The sequence below is a fragment of the Erinaceus europaeus genome, chromosome 2 (assembly GCF_950295315.1).
Source record: "Erinaceus europaeus chromosome 2, mEriEur2.1, whole genome shotgun sequence".
In the NCBI taxonomy this organism is placed as follows: domain Eukaryota; kingdom Metazoa; phylum Chordata; class Mammalia; order Eulipotyphla; family Erinaceidae; genus Erinaceus; species Erinaceus europaeus.
In genome coordinates, this window is record NC_080163.1 from 57,818,602 (window position 1) to 57,839,092 (window position 20,491).

The following is a 20,491-nucleotide window of genomic DNA, read 5'->3' on the forward strand; positions in this document are numbered from 1 at the left end:
AAGCAAAACAAAACAAAACAACAAACAAATAAAAAAAAATCAAGTAAAAAAATAGTTATTTTATGGCTGATCAGGAAATCTCTTATGATACACCTACCACCCTGCTGATTAGCATTGAAGAGTTCCTTCAGCAAAATGTCATCTCTTCATCTTTTTTTTTTTTTAAGATTTTGTTTATTAATGAGAAAGAAAGGAGAAAGAAAGAACCAGATATCACCCTGATACATGTGCTGCTGGGGCTTGAACTCAGGACCGCATGCTTGAGAGTTCAGTGCTTTATCCACTGAGCCATCTCCCAGATCAGCTTCCTTTTTTTTTTTAAAATGTTACAAAAATGTTTGGTCACACAGAATTTAAATGGAAAAAAGTGAAAATCTTTCCCTTTTTTCCTCTTCAGCACACAAAAAACCATAAGCACTCTGGTTATTAACCTGCTAGATCTTTGTAACTTAATTACACTTCTCTGCTTTTTATTCAATACAAAAGTGACACAATTTTTGTCCTATGTGTGCCTAACCCCTGGGACACTATTTTATAACTTGTTTTTTTTCCTTTCTGTTTACCACTAACACCTCTTCCTATTGTTATATACAGATCTTTCTTTTTAACGTCTAATGTTTTATATATAGGCCCAAATTTCTAATACTTATCTTTATAATCAGAACGAAACAAGTTTAACAAATCCAGATAAAAAAATGAATGTCTAAGTCAGACTCCTGGGTCAGCCAACTATGGTCTGTGGTGCACATGGGGAGGTGGGGGGGTGAAGGAGGAGTCACAGAGCCATCACTCACTCAGGATCATCCTGGAAGTCCTGGGGCTCTGCTAACTCATCATACTCTGCCGCTGCATCCTTACCAGCTAAAATGAGCTCTTTGGGAGGCACCACTACCTGTAAGGAAATACAGACAGGCGTGTCTCAGAAGCGATCAGTGCATCATGGGACTTTCACTCAAGGCAATACAGCAAAGTGTGGCATTGCTAGAATGATATGAAAGTAAGTAGAGGGAGTTGGGTGGTAGTGCAGTGGGTTAAGCGCAGGTGGCACAAAGCAAAAGGATCAGCGTGAGGATCCCAGTTTGAGCTGGTCACAGGGGAGTCACTTCACAGGCAGTGAAGCAGGTCTGCAGGTGTCTAGCTTTCTCTCCCCCACTCTGTCTTCCCCTCCTCTCTCCATTTCTCTCTGTCATATCCAACAACAATGACATCAATAACAAAAACAATAACTACAACAATAAAAAAAACAAGGGCAACAAAAAAGAAATAAATACATATTTAAAAAAAAAAGAAAGTAAATAGAAAGATTTCAGAAAACCACATATATAAAGTTTCAAAACATGGTGTTCAGGAATGCAGACATTTCTAGTAAAAGTGTAAAGACAGAAATTTAAGGGAATGACGGGATCAAGTGACTGCTTACTTCATTGGCACTAGAAATGAAACAGATAAATTAGGAAGTTACCGTTACAGTGCAGGTAAGAAATGATGAGACCTTTAAATAGGATAGTAGCAGTGGGGCCGAAGAGAAAGTAAACAGACAAACAACCCTCAGGAAGTAGAATCAAAAGCACTTGATGACTGCTTGCATGTGTCATTAAGAGAAGGTGCAGAATTCTAAGCCAGGTCAGATGAGCCACTCAAGGGAAAAATGTGAAGGTCAGTCAGGATGGGGAGAAACACTCTACCTTGGCCGTGCTATTGATATCATCAGGGTCGCCCTGCTCACACTCCAACAGTGTCACATGGGTGAGGCTCTCCACTGGGTTTGTGAGAGTAAGAAGGACCTGGCTCTCCTGGGGAAGAAGAAAAGCATCTCTCAGGCACATTTCACAACTGCCACCCAGGGCTGCTTTCACAGTAGCTTTACGAAGTATTACACAGAAGCATCATCCTCCCTGCCCTCTTACTCCTGAGCACCCACACTGGCATGCAGTGTACGCTCAAAGTTCTCACTGGTCTATATACCGTCTGGAGCTGTCACTTTACTGAGGAAATGGGACAGAACCTATAGAAAGGACAAAATTCACAGACCCAAAAATTCTCAGGAATGCACATTGCTTAAGTTAATCATGAGAAGTTTATGACTCACTTAAGGACTGATAATACGGAAGCCTTTATAAACAAAATAAGGTGCTACAAAATAGTCAAGAGTTTAAATAAAAAAGTAGTAGTAGTAGTTAAAAAGAAGTCACATCATGACTAAAGATTTCTTGAATCATAATTTGCTCGTGTTTCATATTCTCTAGAGATAGGGGGGTGTAAATCCATAAAATTAACTGGGAGTGGGGGCATGGAAACGGCATGGTGGTTTACTCTATAGACTTTCATGCCTGAGGCTCCAGAGGCCCTAGGTTCAATCCCCAGTACCACCACAAATCAGAGTTGAGCAGTACTGTGGTTATTCTCTACCTCTCTTGTCTCCTTCACTGAAGTAAAATAAAATAAAATTTCTTTCAAAAAATTAACTGGGAGTATATAAATGTCTTCATTGGCATTATGAAAAGAAAAAAACTAAAGAGAATGCAGAAGAATACTTTGTAATTCATTGGGGATGCACTTGGGTGGAAGGAAAGGGGACACCAAGGAAAATGCCTGTATGGTGGGCTGAGTGGTGGCTGAGCGCACATGTTACAATGCGCAAGGACCCAGGTTCAAGCCCCTGGTCCCCAGCAGCAGGGAGGAAAGCCTCACAATTGGTGAAGTGCTGCAGATGGCCCTCTGACTCTCTCCCTCTCTATCTCCTCCTTTCCTCTCAATTTCTGGCTGTCTCTATCTAATAAATAAATAAATAAATAAATAAAGATAATAGAAATAAATTTTAAAAAAGGGCTGTAGTAATTGTTTTGACACCTGGTACAAAGGCACCCATGAGAGTGGAAAAACCTGTGACTAGAGTAGAGCTAAAGATTTTTCCTTTTCTTTCATTTCATTTCATTTTTCACACCCATTATTTTTTAAAAATAATTTTTAAAACTTACTTTTATTTATTGGATAGAGATAGCCAGAAATAGAGAGAGGTAAGGGGGTCACAGAGAGGGAGGGAGATAAGAGACAGCCCTGCTTCACCATGGCAAAGCTTTCCCCCTGCAGGTGGTGACTGGGGGCTCGAACTTGGGTCTTTGTGCATTGTAATGTGTACTCAACCAGGTGCGCCACCACCCAGCCCCATTTTCATACTCATTATTTCACTTCCCCATAATGGATATACTATTCAAAGATACAATTATCAAGAATTCCAGATAAGCAGCCCAGAAGGTAGCACTATGAATAAATCAAGCATGAAATCCCAAGTTTGATCTCCAGAATCACATGTGTCAAAGTGATATGCTGGTCCTTTGTTCCATTAACAAATAAACCAAATCTTAAATATATATCCTGTTCAAAGAAATGTAAAATTTCAATTCCTTTATTATTCCAAACTTTTCATATTCTATCCCTTGCTCACTGCATCCCATGCCAACACACACACACAGCACATACATCTCTTTGATCAATCAATCCTTTCTCTTCTTGCTAGTAGTGTGTTACTAACCTTCATGTGGCGGAGGTTGGGAATTGACATGATTCTCACTTCTGGTATATAGTTGCTATGCATGAATAATAATAATAATAGAAAAACAATGTTACAAGTTCATTCAAGACTCTTCAATCATTAAACTCTAGTTATTGCAGCAAAGAAATGATCTCTTCATGCTAAAACTCAGGTGACAATAAGAAAAAAAGTGGAGACAAAAAAGTATCTTCCGATTATCAAGAAGAGTATGTTTTTTTTTAAAAAATTTTTTTATATTGATTTATTTTCCCTTTTGTTGCCCTTGTTGTTTTATTGTTGTAGTTATTATTGTTATCGTTGTTGTTGGATAGGGCAGAGAGAAATGGAAAGAGGAGGGGCAGACAGAGATGGGGAGACAAAGATAGACACCTGCAGACCTTCTTCACCACCTGTGAAGCGACTCCTTTGCATGTGGGGAGCCGGGGGCTCAAACTGGAATCCTCATGACGGTGCTTGTGCTTCGTGCTGCATGCGCTTAACCCACTGCGCTACAGTCGACTCCACAAGAAGCCTATGTTAAATACAAATTGCAACAGTTTTTGGAATAGGGGTGGGGAGCTACTGTACTGGTTACACATAGGACTTTCATGTCTGAGGGCCCAGAAGTCCCAGGTTCGATCCATGACACTATCATAAAGACAGAGCTGAGTAGTGCTCTGGTCTTCCCAAATAAATTTAAAAAAAAAAATGTTTGCAGTAAATCATGTCTATGTATTATATATTAACAAAAGAAAAAAACCTTTTGGGAGTCGGGTGGCAGTGCAGCGGGTTAAGCGTACGTGGTGCAAAGCTCAAGGACAAGCGCAGGGATCCCGGTTCGAGCCACTGGCTCCCCACCTGCAAGGGAGTCACTTCACAGGCGGTGAAGCAGGTCTGCAGGTGTCTATCTTTCTCTTCCCCTCTCTGTCTCCCCCTCCTCTCTCCATTTCTCTCTGTCCTATCCAACAATGACGACAACAATAATAACTACAACAACAATAACTACAACAACAATGAAAAACAAGGGCAACAAAAGGGAAAATAAATAAATATAAAAAAAATCTTTAAAAAAAAAAAGAAAAAAACCTTTTGTGTATTTTTAACTTCAGACTAGTTATTTTTCACACTGATCAACGGGATTTGTATTCTGTAACAATACAAATTTAAGGCCCTCAACTAACAGGTTTCAATATAGCTGCTCTGATGTGTGGCTAGATTATCTGTGTTAAGATTATCTGTGTTAAGAGTCCCAGGTGAGGAGTCAGGAGGCGGAGCTACAAGCTCCTCTCCTCTCCTCTCCCGGATCAACTAGGAATACCAAAGGAGAACACCTGGGACCGAAACAAGACAGGAATAGAATGACCACAGGAACCCACTAAATCACCGGTGAGTACAAACACATGTGGCTGGTGACAGAGAGGAGAGAGGAGCCTAAGGAGAGATTAAGTGACTGCTAACAGTCCAGCAGTTTATCAGTTGAGACACCACCTCCAGTCAGCTCCACTAACAAGGGGACAGCTGAAGGGAGGAGAGGACTCCCCAGAGACTCACCAAGTGCAACTCTGAGTCTCCATTGCTCCTACCCTCAGAATCTGGAACAGCAACAGGGAGGGACACCAGGGGACAGAGATCTAACCGGGAAACTCAGAAGACCTATACCTCAGTGGCATAGCTGAGGGGCTGTGAAAGTCTCTTTGCATAACCACTGGATTATCTCTGCCACACCATGCTTTATCCCTTGGTCAGGAGTTAATTAAGCTGAAGCCTATTGATAGTTTAAAAGCTCTCAGGCTCCCATAGCCTACAGGGAAGAAGAAAAAAAAAAAAGAGGCTTTTAAACCGAGCTCCAACTCAGGGATTAAAATACTACTGAAACAACTTTCACCACTGTGAACCCTTTAATTAACTTACTTAGACACAAGTCAATCCAGGCAATAGTGATCAATAATTTGAAAAGTACTGATAAAGGGAACTCATAACATAATATATAAAATGGTTAAAACAACAAGAAAAAATATTGGAGAATCGAACCAGGACAAGAGTCTACCTAAAAAAGTCTTCCAGAGGGTGAAGCACAAAAAAATGACTTCAACATCCAAACATTAGCTAAGGAAATAACAGGAGTGAGTAAAGAATTTGAAAAAATTGTAATCAGAAATACAGGAACAACAAATGAGACTATGGAAGAAAATACTAATTATCTCATGGTTATTAGAGAGCTGAAAGCTGAAATCGCTGAGCTAAGAACGTAACTAGCTGAACAAGCTAAAACAGTATCAGAACAGGGCAACAAAATAGATGAACTCCAGAAAACAGTAGAGGGCAGAGAGAATAGAATCAATGAGGCTGAAGACAGAATTCGCTAGATCGAGGACGAATTAGAGACAACTAAAAAAGAAGTAAGAGATCTCAAAAAGAGATTAAGAGATGCTGAAAACAACAACAGAGTCTTAGGGGATGACTTCAAAAGAAACAGTATATGCATTATTGTCATACCAGAGGAAGAAAGAGAAGGAGAGGAAGAAAGTATTCTCCAGGCCATAATAGCTGAAAACTTCTCTAGTCTAGACAATATCAAAGACATAAAGATTCAAGAAGCCCAGAGGGCTCCAAACAGAATTAACCCAGACCTAAAGACACCAAGACATATCATAATTAGAATAGAAAGGAATAAGGATAAAGAAAGGATCCTGAAGGCTGCAAGAGAAAAAACAAAGAGTCACCTACAAAGGAAAACCCATAAGATTAGCAGAAGACTTCTCCATACAAACACTACAGGCCAGAAGAGAATGGCAAGATATCTATCGAGTGCTCAATGAGAAAGGCTTTCAGCCAAGAATACTATATCCTGCTAGACTGTCATTCAGACTAGATGGAGGCATCAAAACCTTCTCAGACAAGCAACAGCTGAAGGATCAACTATCACCAAGCCTGCCCTGAAAGAAGTTCTGAAAGGTCTCCTATAAACAATCAGACCACCACAAATAGGACATATATAAAACACTCTAAAACGCTACAAGAATGGTGTTAAAATATCTTCAATCTTTGATATCAATAAATGTCAATGGCCTGAATTCACCTATTAAAAGACACAGAGTCGGAAGATGGATCAGAAAACACAACCCTGGGAGTCGGGCTGTAGCGCAGCGGGTTAAGCGCAGGTGGCGCAAAGCACAAGGACCAGCATAAGGGTCCAGGTTCGAACCCCGGGTCCCCACCTGTAGGGGAGTCGCTTCACAGGCGGTGAAGCAGGTCTGCAGGTGTCTATCTTTCTCTCCTCCTCTCTGTCTTCCCCTCCTCTCTCCATTTCTCTCTGTCCTATCCAACAACGACAACAACAATAATAACTACAACAATAAAACAACAAGGGCAACAAAAGGGAATAAATAAATAAAATAAATATTAAAAAAAAAAAGAAAACACAACCCAACAATATGCTGTCTACAGGAAACCCACCTAACTCAACAAGACAAACAAGACTTAAAGTGAAAGGATGGAAAACTATCATACAAGCCAATGGCCTACAAAAAAGGGCAGGAACAGCTATTCTCATATTGACACGATAGACTTTAAAATAGATAAGATTAAAAAAGATAGGAATGGACACTACTTAATGCTCAGAGGATCAATCAAGAGGACTTAACAATTATTAACATCTATGGACCCAATGAGAAGCCATCTAAATACATCAAACTTCTACTGAAAGAGCTATAGCAATATATTAACAGCAATACAATCATAGTAGGGGACTTCAACACCCCACTCTCTCAACTTGACAGATCATCCAGGCAAAAAATCAATAAAGACATAAGGGAGCTAAATGAAGAGATAGATAAATTAGAACTATTGGACATTTTCAAAGTGACTCATCCCAAAAAACTGGAATACACATTTTACTCAAATCCACATTGGTCATTCTCAAGGATAGACCATATATTAGGCCACAAAGACAGCATCAGCCTATTCAAGAGCACTGAAATCATCCAGAGCATCTTCTCAGACCACAGTGGAATTAAACTAACACTTAACAATCAACAAAAGATTAGTAACAGTCCCCAAATGTGGAAGCTCAACAGTACACTTCTTAACAACTTCTGGATCAAAGAGGAAATCAAGGAAGAAATCAAAATGTTTCGAGACTTCAGTGAAAATGAAGACACAAGCTATCAAAATATTTGGGACACAGCTAAAGCAGTACTAAGAAGGAAGTTCATAGCTATACAAGCACACATTAGGAAACAAGAAAAAGCACAAATAAACAGCCTGATTGCACATATTAAAGACCTAGAAGAACAAAAACAAAGGAGCCCTAAAGCAACCAGAAGGACAGAAATCACTAAAGTTAGGGCAGAAATAAACAACATTGAGAATAGGAAAACCATACAAAAGATGAATGAAAGTAAATGTTGGTTCTTCGAAAGAGTAAACAAAATCGAAAAACCTTTAGCCAGACTCAAAAAAAAAAAAAAGGGAGAAAACCCAAATAAATCGGATAGTAAATGAAAGAGGAGATATCACAACAGACACCGCAGAAATTCAACATATCATGCAAGGCTTCTATGAACAACTATATGCCACCAAGCTAGAGAACCGGGAAGAAATGGACGATTTCCTAGATACCTACCAACTTCCAAAACTAAGTAAAGAGGAAGTGGATAACATGAACAGGCCCATCACAGCTAATGAAATTGAAACAGTTATCAAAAATCTCCCCAAAAATAAAAGTCCTGGACCAGATGGTTTTACAAATGAATTCTACAAAACCTTCAAAGGAGAACTAATACCTCTACTTTTAAAAGTCTTCCAGAAGATTGAAGACACTGGAATACTCCCTGCCAGCTTCTATGAAGCCAACATCACCCTGATACCAAAAGCAGACAGGGACACAACCAAAAAAGAAAACTACAGACCAATATCTCTGATGAACATAGATGCGAAAATATTGAACAAAATTCTAGCCAACCGGATACAGTAGTATATTAAAAAGATTGTTCATCATGACCAAGTGGGGTTTATCCCATGCTTGCAAGGTTGGTTTAATATACGTAAATCAATCAATGTGATCCACCGCATCAACAAAAGCAAGACCAAAAACCACATGGTCATATCAATAGATGCAGAGAAAGCCTTTGACAAAATCCAACATCCCTTTATGGTCAAAACACTACAAAAAATGGGAATAGATGGAAAATTCCTGAAGATAGTGGAGTCTATATATAGCAAACCTACAGCCAACATCATACTTACTCAATGGTGAAAAACTGGAAGCATTTCCACTCAGATCAGGTACTAGACAGGGATGCCCACTATCACCATTACTATTCAACATAGTGTTGGAAATTCTTGCCATAGCAATCAGGCAGGAGCAAGGAATTAAAGGGATACACATTGGAAGAGAAGTAGTCAAACTCTCCTTATTTGCAGATGACATGATAGTATACACAGAAAAACCTAAGGAATCCAGCAAGAAGCTTTTGGAAATCATCAGGCAATACAGTAAGGTGTCAGGCTATAAAATTAACATTCAAAAGTCAGTGGCATTCCTCTATGCAATCACTAAGAAGAAATTGAAATCCAGAAATCAATTCCTTTTACTATAGCAACAAAAACAATAAAATATCTAGGAGTAAATCTAATACTGAAAATTATGAGTCACTACTCAAAGAAATTGAAAAAGACACAAAGAAGTGGAAAGATATTCCATGTTCATGGGTTGGAAGAATTACCATCATCAAAATGAATATATTACCCAGAGCCATCTACAAATTTAATGCTATCCCCATCAAGATCCCAAGCACATTTTTTAGGAGAATAGAACAAATGCTACAAATGTTTATCTGGAACCAGAAAAGACCTAGAATTGCCAAAACAATCTTGAGAAAAAAGAACAGAACCGGAGGCACACTCCCAGATCTCAAATTGTATTATAGGGCCATTCTCATCAAAACTGCTGAGTACTGGAACATGAATAGACACACTGACTAGTGGAATAGAATTGAGAGCCCAGAAATGAGGCCCCACACCTATGGACATCTAATCTTTAACAAATGTGCCCAGACTATTAAATGCGGAAAGCAGAGTCTTTTCAACAAATGGTGTTGGAAACAATAGGTTGAAACATGCAGGAGAATGAAACTGAATCACTGTATTTCACCAAATACAAAAGTAAATTCCAAGTGGATCAAGCACTTGGATGTTAGACCACAAACTATCAGATACTTAGAGGAAAATATTGGCAGAACTCTTTTCCGCATAAATTTTAAAGACATTTTCAATGAAATGAACCGAATTACAAAGAAGACTAAGGCAAGTATAAACCTATGGCACTACATCAAATTAAAAAGCTTCTTCACAGCAAAAGAAACCACTACCCAAACCAAGAGACCCCTCCCTCACAGAATGGAAGAAGATCTTTACATGGTATACATCAGATAAGAGTTTAATAACCAATATATATAAAGAACTTGCCAGACTCAACAACAAGACAACAAATAACCCCATCCAAAAATGGGGGGAGGAATTGGACAGAATATTCACCACAGAAGAGATCCAAAAGGCCAAGAAACACATGACAAAATGCTCCAAGTCTTTGATTGTCAGAGAAATGCAAACACAGACAACAATGAGATACCACTTCACTCCTGGAGAATGTCATGCATCAGAAAAGGTAACAGCAGCAAATGCTGGAGAGGGTGTGGGGTCAAAGGAACCCTCCTACACTGCTGGTGGGAATGTCAATTGGTCCAACCTCTGTGGAGAACAGTCTGGAGAACTCTCAGAAGGCTAGAAATGGACCTACTCTATGATCCTGCAATTCCTCTCCTGGGGATATATCCTAAGGAGCCCAACACATCCATCCAAAAAGATCTGTGTACACATATGTTCTTGGCAGCACAATTTGTAATAGCCAAAACCTGGAAGCAACCCAGGTGTCCAACAACAGATGAGTGGCTGAGCAAGTTGTGGTATATATACACAATGGAATACTACTCAGCTGTAAAAAATGGTGACTTCACCATTTTCAGCCGATCTTGGATGGACCTTGAAAAATTCATGTTATGTGAAATAAGTCAGAAACAGAAGGATGAATATGGCATGATCTCACTTTCAGGCAGACGTTGAAAAACAAGATCAGAAATGAAAACACAATTAGAACCTGAAATGTAATTGGCATATCTCACCCAAGTAAAAGACTCTGGGGTGGGTGGGTGGGGAGAATACAGGTCCATGAAGGATGATAAATGACATAGTGGGGGTTGTATTGTTAAATGGGAAACTGGGGAATGTTATGCATGTACAAACTATTGTATTTACTGTTGAATGTAAAACATTAATTCCCCAATAAAGAAAAAAAAAAGAAGAGTCCCAGGTGAGCAGCCTGGGAGGTGATGCAGTGAGCAGAGCATCTGACCATTGAGCATAAGACCCTGAATATGGTATGGCATATGCCAAAGTGATTTTCTCATTCTCTTTCTCTAACAAATAAATAATTAATAAGTCGCAGGTGATTCTGCCATGATGTCAGAAAAACACACTTGCTTTTTTTTTTTTTTTTAAACAACCCATATTTTAAAAACATTTTCTATTTGCCAAGGTGAAGGCTATTTTCTTTAGCTGTTTCTGATTCCTCTAAAAGTTAGATGACAATTTGCTAACTTTTCAAAAATAGTTTTTGCTTAATTGGTGCTTTTCATGAACAGAATTCATTTTTTTGGTTTTTTTTTAAAAAATATTTATTCATTCATTCCCTTTCATTGCTCTTTTTACTGTTGTTGTTATTGATGTCGTCATTGTTGGATAGGACAGAGAGAAATGGAGAGAAGAGGGAAAGACAGAGAGGGGGAGAAAGATAGATACCTGCAGACCTGCTTCACCGCCTGTGAAGTGACTCCCCTGCAGGTGGGGAGCTGGAGGCTCGAACCGGGTTCCTTACGCCTTGTACTACCTGTGCTTAACCTGTTGCGCTACCGCCTGACTCCCCAGGACTCCTTTCTAATGACAAGTCCCAGTGAGTTAACACTAACTTAATCACTTTATCTCACTTAATGAAATGATACGAGAGCACAGCCTAATAAAGTGGACACTGCTTCAGAGATTTTCTTCAGTCTGCTATAGCTTTTAAAACTTAGGTTTTTAAAACACCATCCCCAAATTTAGGTACTTCGTAATTTGCCTTTGATTCAGGGTATGTAATTCAAAATGAGAAGAAATGGCAATATTATTTAGGTGTTCAGGTGTATTCTTTTTTTTAAGTCAAAAGTAAACACATTTAATATTACAATAAAATAATAAAACCCACCAATATCAAAATACTCACACAGCAACCAGTTGGATTTTGAATTTGATAGATGTTGGATTAAATTCTGGCTTGCTCAAATTGTGTTCACATTTCTGAGAAAGAAGAAGCCATTAAATGTAATAGAGGAAAACAAGAGGATAATTTTTATGTTAAGTCAATATAGACATTTTTTTTTTAGCTTTTGGTAAATATGACTCAATCTCTTCTAATCTGTAAATTGTATTATTTGCTGACAGTAGCCAATAGTTATGTGTGATTATTTAAATGAACTAAAATGATTCAGTACCTTAGTTGAAATATTGCATTTTAATTGCTTAGTAGTCCATTGTGACTAGTGGCAAAGATGTTAAATCATGCAGATACAAATGATTTTTATCATCATAGAAATTTCTGCTGAATAGCACTTCAAAAGCATTATTCTCTTTGCTTTTTCTTTTACAGTTTACTTACTGAAGAAATTATCATTTGAGGATCAGTAGAAGAGCTCACTTGGATAGTGTGTCTGCTTTGCTATTTCTGAGACCCAGGTTCACTCCCCCTCTCCCCCCTCCCCCGCACTGAAACAAGTTTCTGCACTGTGGTATTTTTCCTTCTGTTTTTGTCTCTACCTGCAAGTCAGCCTAAACTGGTGAAGTCCCAGCGATAACAAAAAAGGAACTATTGTTTACTCAGGAGCCCTAGTATCTGGACCCCCACCACTGGTAGGTAGTGGTGGTGGTGGGGTGGTAGATAACAGTTTACAGTAGTTGTTAACACATAGGTACAACCCCTCATCTCCTAAGATTGATGTTTAGAAGACACTAGCTTCTCCAACCTAGGTATTCCTCCCCCATCATACACCAGGGCCCCAAGGTTCCTCCATCCATGCCTTTCCTTCCTCCCCGAAAGGTGCAATTCCTCTGCTTTGGTGTAATACACCACACCCAGCCCAAGCGTCACCTTATGCTTTCCCTTGTCTTTTTTCTTACGTTTCCCCTGAGAGAGATCTTTCAGTATTGGTTCATTTTTCTTTTATAATTTATTTATTCATGAGGAAGAAGGAGAAAGAGAGAGAAGAAGGAAGAAGAGGAGGAGGAGGAGGAGGAGAAAGGAGAACCAGAGGGACTCAAATTCAGGACCTCATGCTTGATTTAGGACCTGCATCACCTCTGGGACCACTCATTTTTCTTCTTTTTTTTGATTTTTAAAAATATTTATTTATTCCCTTTTGTTGCCCTTGTTGTTTTACTGTTGTTGTTACTGATGCCATTGTTGTTGGAAGGACAGAGAGAAATAGAGAGGAGGGGAAGACAGAGGGGGAGAGAAAGACACCTGCAGACCTGCTTCACCGATTGTGAAGTGATCCCAACTGCTGCAGGTGGGGAGCCTGACTCCCCTCACTTTTCTTTTAAACAGATTACTTTTAATTTCCTCTCTTCTAAATTAAACATCTGACATTCTCACACTATCCCGTAAGAAGCTAGCACTATGGGAGTCGGGTGGTAGTGCAGTGGGTTAAGCACATGTGGCGCTAAGCACAAGGACCGGCGTAAGGATCCCGGTTCAAGCCCCCGGCTCCCCATCTGCAGGGGAGTCGCTTCACAGGTGGTGAAGCGGGTCTGCAGGTGTCTGTCTTTCTCTCCCCTTCTCTGTCTTCCCCTCCTCTCTCCATTTCTCTCTGTCCTATTCAACAACAACGACATCAATAATAACTACAACAAAAAACAAGGGCAACAAAAGGAGATAAAGAAAAAAATAAATAAAAAAAAAGCAAGTTAGCACTATAAAGTTTAGTGTAGATAGCTCAGTTTCTAAATCTGTAAAACAGGGAAAAAGAAAGTATTGACTTCAGAGAACTGTGAGGGCTGAGTTTATCTTGCAAACAAGTAGGGCCTGGCTATGTAATAAATCTTCTGTGTTGTCTCTATTTACAACCTCCAGGCGTTTTCACACTGACCAGATAGCAATAATTTATTTTTGCTTTTCTCTGTACAAATATCAACTCTACAGGCTAGACCACTTACCCGGCAGCGCAGAGACCGTTTGATCAGAAGATGCTTATGACGTGGGTAGAGCTGCGAAGCACTGATCGGTTGGAAGTCAGGTTGCAAGAGGCGCTGCTGAAGAGTGGTTACTAGCATAAAAGAGACAGGCTGGGTTACTTGCTCAAACTAGAGACTTTTTTAGGAAGCAGTAATATGAGCAAAAACTGTCTTTATAAGCTTAAAAAATTTGACATTTCATTTTCTATACAATTCATTTTACTTCTAACAACTATGCCATTAAGAAAGCAAACAAACAATCAAACAAACAACCCCTCAAAATGGAAGGAATAAAAGAAGAACCGGGCATGAATAGAAACAATGCAGATAAATTACCCTCTGTTAAATTAACTGGCCTTGTGTAATAGTCTTCAGGTAGAGGTTCCACTTCCTCTACAGCCTGTGCAGGCTCTATTTTTACCTCTTTCTGGTCTTCTCCTTCTTTCAGGCTAAGTGAAAAAATAAACAAACAATCTCAGAAATTTCTCAAGGGTCCACCTGATATCTTTGAAGTCTAAATAACTAAGTCTAAATAACTTAAGTGTTATAACTAAAAAAATTATAAATTCTTTTCTATTATAAAACTGTTATGTTAAGAGAGTATTTGAAATATTCTGCTTATGTCTTTTTAAGGATAAGAATCTCCTTCCTTATTAGAAATTAAAAAACAAAAATATTCCTTTAATATTCTTTTTTTTTTTTTTTTGGGCATCTCTTAACTTTTTACCTGTATTTACTCACTACTGACATTCTGTCACATTTGCAAGTTTTTAATTTAAAATTGTAAGGATCACTATTTTTACTAGTGTAGAATTGTATTATAGCATTATATGTTTCAGATGTGTAGTATTACAAATCAAGATCTGCATGCACTACATTAGATTTGGCACTGGAAGTCCAATTGCATCCTTTACCACATGGTTAGCTCAGTTTAACTGACTTACCCCTTTTACCAGTCCTTCTGCTAACTATCAAGTTAGTCTTATAGTCTAAAAGTTCATTTTCATGTCATTATTCATTCTGGTATTTGCTTATCTCCTTAGAGGCATTTAAAGTTCAAACTTACGAAAGTCCAGCAAGGGTACTGATGGTTGCACCAGCTCGTGGTCGCTGAAGCCTGGTTCCAAGTCCATATTTGTCCTGTACAGAATTTAGAAATTTCTATTAGAAACTCTACATTTATGAACTATATTTATCAAGAGAAAGAATTTTGGGTGGGGTAGCATGAAAAAGCTCAGGGAAGTAAGCAACAAAACAAAACAACAAATTTGGAAGTTTCTTTTAAAGAGTAATGTGTAGCCCTACAAAATGATTTTGAACATAATCATAAAAGCACTAAACATGGAGACTAAAGCTACAGTAATCCAGTAAAGCTGAACTAAGTGTGATTTCATTGCTAATCTAAATATTTTAAAGCTACAGCTTAGATCAGAAGTCTGTGGAAAGTCTAAGACAAGGACGAATGTCCTCTTGGAACACCACTGATCACCTGCTAACTTCTTCAGGGTTAGCAAGAATCATAAAAGAGAACTTACCACTACATGAATAGTGTGTTGCTGTAGGCCCCCAAATAGCAGCAGGTTGCAACAGAGACAAAAAAATGCAGCATAAGATAGAAGCAAACTCAGATAGCAGGCAGGTTATATGGGAAAGTTGAAAGAATAATACATTTTATTCAAGTTCGTAAGTGTAGTAGTGTATTTGCTGGTTACACCATTTTAGCATATATTCAGAAAAAAAAATCATTACGAATTTATGAGGGCAAGGGAGAGAGCTCAGTGCAGTAGAGCAAAGAACACACAAGCCCAGGTCTGGATGGACTCTTGCACTGTCATTATGCTCAGTTTCATTAACATAATAAAACATCTTAGAAAAATGAAAGTGAGAAAATTTAAAAAAGACTTTATTAAAGTCTTCAGCCAACAGAGATACCTTTGCAAGTCTTAATGCTTGATTCTATTCTGAACTGTATATTTTTATATGGACCTTACCAATTATTAGGGTTTCAAAGGCTTAAATGATTCTTGTGTGGAAGTGGTATTCCATATTTCAGCTTTATAGCCTCATTTCTTCTACTATAAAATGGGGCTATATTGTCTGCTCCGCAGGGTTGCTGATGATAAATAAAATTATATGTGCAAATTGTTTATAAGCAATGAGCTTGACACATATCACTGGCATTCAATTAATATTAAATATCCTACTTGACTCCAAGCAAACACAAAGACAAATTGCTCTGCAATAGCAAACAAAACTTGGGGGACAGTAGCAAAAGCTTCAAAGCTCAATCTTACACTTCTGATTGACAATTTACAAACTAGTAGAAAATGACTTTCATAAATAACTAAAAACTACAGCTGCATTTACTCTACTTAACCACATAAACCTACATTTAATTCAATGCTTTTCATATGGGAGAAATGGCAAAAATTCTGGCAATCAAAAGCTGAGAAACCTCTTGGTCTACATAGTTAATATGAATCAAATTTACTTTTTGCCCACCTTCTTCTGACTGTTAAATCTACAAGCTACAAGTTAGAGTTCTGTGGTGCCTATAAAACTAAACAGTAGCCCCTTGGGGGTAATACTCTGAAGAGAAAGTGAAATTATGAAGAAAGAAATATGAATGTTTTTAAAACTCAAAAAAACTGGGTGGGGGTATAGCATAATGGTTATGCAAAGAGACTTTCATGCCTGAGGCTCTCAAGTCCCAGGTTCAATCCCCCACACCACCATAAGCCTGAGCTGAGCAATGCTTTGGTTAAAAAAAAATACAAAAACCTTAGGCAGAGGGTGCTGGGTAGTGGCACACCTGGTTGAGCGCACATATTACAGTGCACAGGGGCCTAAGTTCGAGCCCCCATCCCCACCTGCAGGGGGAAGGCATTATGAGTGGTGAAGCAGGTTTGCAGGTGTCTGTCTCTCTCCTCTCTATCTCCCCTCCTCCTCTCAATTTCTGGCTGTCTCTATCCAATAAATAAATAAAGATAAAAAATTAAAAAAAAAAAACTTAGGCAGAACTGATGATATGACAAAATTATAGCTCAACTTACAAGTCTATAATCTAAGAAACCTTTCTTTATTAACCTTCACTGAGAAGTGTAAGGACAATGACCATTTTGTGAAAAAGTCACTGTTCTTATGGAACACAGGCTTCGATCAGTGAGCTGAAAACTCCTTTTTGCACCAAGTCCTCACCGAAAAAGCCAAAGGCATGTAGTTTCGACGCCGTGCCAGTTTCTTACGATCACGCTCAACCTTCTCTTTCTGAGCAAGCTGCTGGTAATATTCAATCAGTTTGTTCATCTGCAAGACATTAAAGACAAAGTCTGCTTGACACACTAGTTTAAAAAAAGTTCATAGAAGCATTTGAAATTGATCAACTACACTAGTAAGACATAATGAACAGACATAAATTATTAAGGTGGGCAAATTTGCCGTTTTCTTCAATCAGAATTTAATTTCTGCAGAAATGAAAGAAGATCTTCCAAGTTCAAAAAGAAGGGACAATGACAACAACAACAACAACAACAAAAATCTGGAAATTTCACGCATCTTTCACTGCTTAGTTTTCATAGGCAGTCCTGTTTTTTCCTACATGACCACAGGACCACCTGTTTCCCAGGTATTATATTTTGTACTTTATTTTGTACTCTATTTCTTTAGAAAAACCAATCTGAGGGGTCAGGTGGTGGTGCACCTGGTTGAGTGCATATGTCACAGTGCATAAGGACCAGGGGTCAAGCCCCCAGTGTCCACCTGGAGGAGAACTTTGTGAGTGGTGAAGCAGTGCTGTAGGTATCTTTCTCCATCTCTTATTACTATTATTTGTTATTAATAGTTTGATACAAGATTATAAGATTACCACGTACAGTTCTACACATCTCTCTACCTCTCTATTTCCCCTTCTTCTTAATTTCTATTTCCCCTTCCTCTCGATTTCTGGCTGTCTCTATCCAATAAATAAATAAAGATAATAAAAAAATTTTAAAAATAAAATAAATGGGGAGTCGGGCGGTAGCACAGCAGGTTAAGTGCAGGTGGCGCAAAGCGCAAGGACCAGCGGAAGGATCCCAGTTCGAGGCCCCAGCTCCCCACCTGTAGCAGAGTCGCTTTACAGGCAGTGAAGTGGGTCTGCAGATGTCTATCTTTCTCTCCCTCTCTCTCCATTTCTCTCTGTCCTATCTAACAACGACGACAACAATAGTAACTACAACAATAAAAAGAAACAACAAGGGCAACAAAAGGGAATAAATAAATAAATAAATAAAAGAAAAGCAAATCCAGGGCCAGATAGCGGCGCACCTGTTACAATGCTCAAGGACCCAGGTTTGAGCCCCCAGTCCCTACCTGCAGAGGGAAAGCTTTGTGAGTGGTGAAGCAGGGCTGCAGGTCTCTATCACCCCCTTCCCTCTTGATTTCTGGCTGTCTCTATTCAATACATAAAGATAATAAAATACAACAAGGGCAACAAAAGGGAAAATAAAATAAATTTAAAAAAGATAATAAAATAATTATAATAAAAAATGAATAATCTGATCCTGTTAGTTCTTCATTTAAAAACATTTAAATGCTTTTTGAACTTCTTAAAACGGTGTACATAGTCCTGCATAGTCTAACATCAAATATTTCTCTCATTTGTAATAATTCTATGCCTTGTTTTCATCACACTTCTTTTTTAAAAATTTTTTATCTTTATTTATTTATTTACTTATTGAATAGAGACAGCCAGAAATTGAAAGGGAAGGGGGTGAGTGAGAGGGAGAGAGATAGATAACTGCAGCCCTGCTTCACCACTTGTGAAGCTTTCCCCTTGCAGGTGGGGACAGGGGCCTCAAAACTGGGTCCTTGAGCAATGTAACGTGAGCTCAACCAGGTGCACCACTTGGCCCCTCATCACACTTCTATTCCTGTATATATTGTGCTTATTTCCCCTTTCCATTTATAAGTTCTTTATATATTTTGTTCCACTGTCTTTTGAGTTCTTTAATTTTGTTTCTTATCAGATTTACACTACATGAGAACAGAAATCATGCATCCTTTTAAAGAAATACTTATTTTTGGGGGGTTGGGCGGTAGCACAGCAGGTTAAGCACACATGGCGCAAGGATCCCAGTTTGAGCCCCCGGCTCCTCACCTAAATGGGGGTCACTTCATGTGCAGTAAGGCAGGTTTGCAGGTGTCCATCTTTCTCTCCCTCTCTTTGTCTTCCCCTCTTCTCTCCATTTCTCTCTGTCCTATCCAACTACAATGACATCAATAACAACAATAATAACCACAACAACAATAAAACAAGAGCAACAAAAGGGCAGAAAAAAAAAGCCTCCAGGAGCAGTGGATTCGTGGGACAGGCAATGAGTCCCAGCAATAACCCTGGAGGCAAAAAAAAAAAAAAAAAAAACACTTATTTTTTAATTTTATTTGACAGGACAGAGAAATTGGGGAGGGGGGAGGAGACAGGAAGAGAAAAAGAGATGCCTGCAGTACTGCTTCACCATTCATGACCCCCCCCCCCCCCCCCGCCCCAGGGTGGTAACTGGGGACTTGAACTTAAGTCCTTGTGCTTGGTAATGTGAGTGCTCAACTGAGTATGCCACCAGACAGCCCCATATTCCTACTATTCAGCAGAGTCCATGGCACACTGTAAAAACCAAAGAAAGGCTTAGGAGAAACTATTTTGGTACATCAGTGTAATTATTTCTGAAGAGTCCATGGAGCAGCTATTGTTGAGAGCTCAAAATTCTGCACTCATTTTCATGAACAATAGTATATGTGAAATGTGAGAAGGCCTAATAACCCACATTCTCATCAGATATTTTTAGGATTTCAAAATTTTGCTGATGTCATAGGTAGATAATAATAAAATGTTGTTAAGATGTGGTTAATCTGACTGTACATACTTCATCATTTTTCTTATATTCTAGTTCTAGGTGTGTGTGTGGGGATGAATTCTACTATATCTTTCAGAGATCAGTTCACTACAAATTGCTGAAGTATGCTTAAGTCACAATTCTTTTGTTTTTAATATTTATTTACTTATTTTCCCTTTTGTTGCCTTTGTTTTTTACTGTTGTTGTAGTTATTGATGTCATCGTTGTTAGACAGGAGAGAGAAATGGAGAGAGGAGGGGAAGAGAAAGACAGACACCTGAAGACCTGCTTCACCACCTGTAAAGTGATTCCCTTGCAGGTGGGGAGCCGGAGTTCGAACCAGGATCCTTACGCCGGTCCGCTGCACTACCACCTGACTCCCCAAGTCACAATTCTATAAGCAACTCGAGTTCATGTATGTTGATATCATTTTTCAAGAGTATTTGAGGACAAACAGAAATCTTTGAGGTAGGTAGATTTCTGACTCACAATTTATGTCCTCTATTAAGTCAGACTGGAAAAAAACCTCGCATTGTGACTTCATGTCTGATACTGAGAAGCACTTTCCTTTTTTTTTTAAGATTTTTTTTTTTTAAATTTGATAGGAAGAGAGAGATATTGTGAGGGGATGGGGAGTTAGAGAGGGAGAGAGAAAGAAGGGCAACTGCAGCACTGCTTTACTGCTGGTGAAGCTTCCCCCTGTCAGTGGGACCTATGGGTTTGAACTTGGGTCCTTGAGCTCTGTTACATATACACTCAACAGGGTGCG

General features: G+C 38.8%; 1 protein-coding gene across 2 annotated transcripts in view; it reads right to left on the reverse strand.

The window, feature by feature from the left end:
- Nucleotides 1-20,491, reverse strand: part of DCTN4 (dynactin subunit 4) — a 37,014-nt gene that overhangs the window by 2,701 nt on the left and 13,822 nt on the right. For both annotated transcript variants that reach the window (XM_007516416.3, XM_060181323.1), the window contains 8 exons: nt 17,051-17,158; nt 14,919-14,992; nt 14,189-14,301; nt 13,835-13,944; nt 11,850-11,923; nt 3,533-3,587; nt 1,686-1,793; nt 795-892 (listed from right to left, as the gene is read on the reverse strand). In XM_007516416.3, coding sequence (XP_007516478.1) covers nt 795-892; nt 1,686-1,793; nt 3,533-3,587; nt 11,850-11,923; nt 13,835-13,944; nt 14,189-14,301; nt 14,919-14,992; nt 17,051-17,158 — 740 coding nt within the window. The remainder of the gene's footprint in view (nt 1-794; nt 893-1,685; nt 1,794-3,532; nt 3,588-11,849; nt 11,924-13,834; nt 13,945-14,188; nt 14,302-14,918; nt 14,993-17,050; nt 17,159-20,491) is intronic.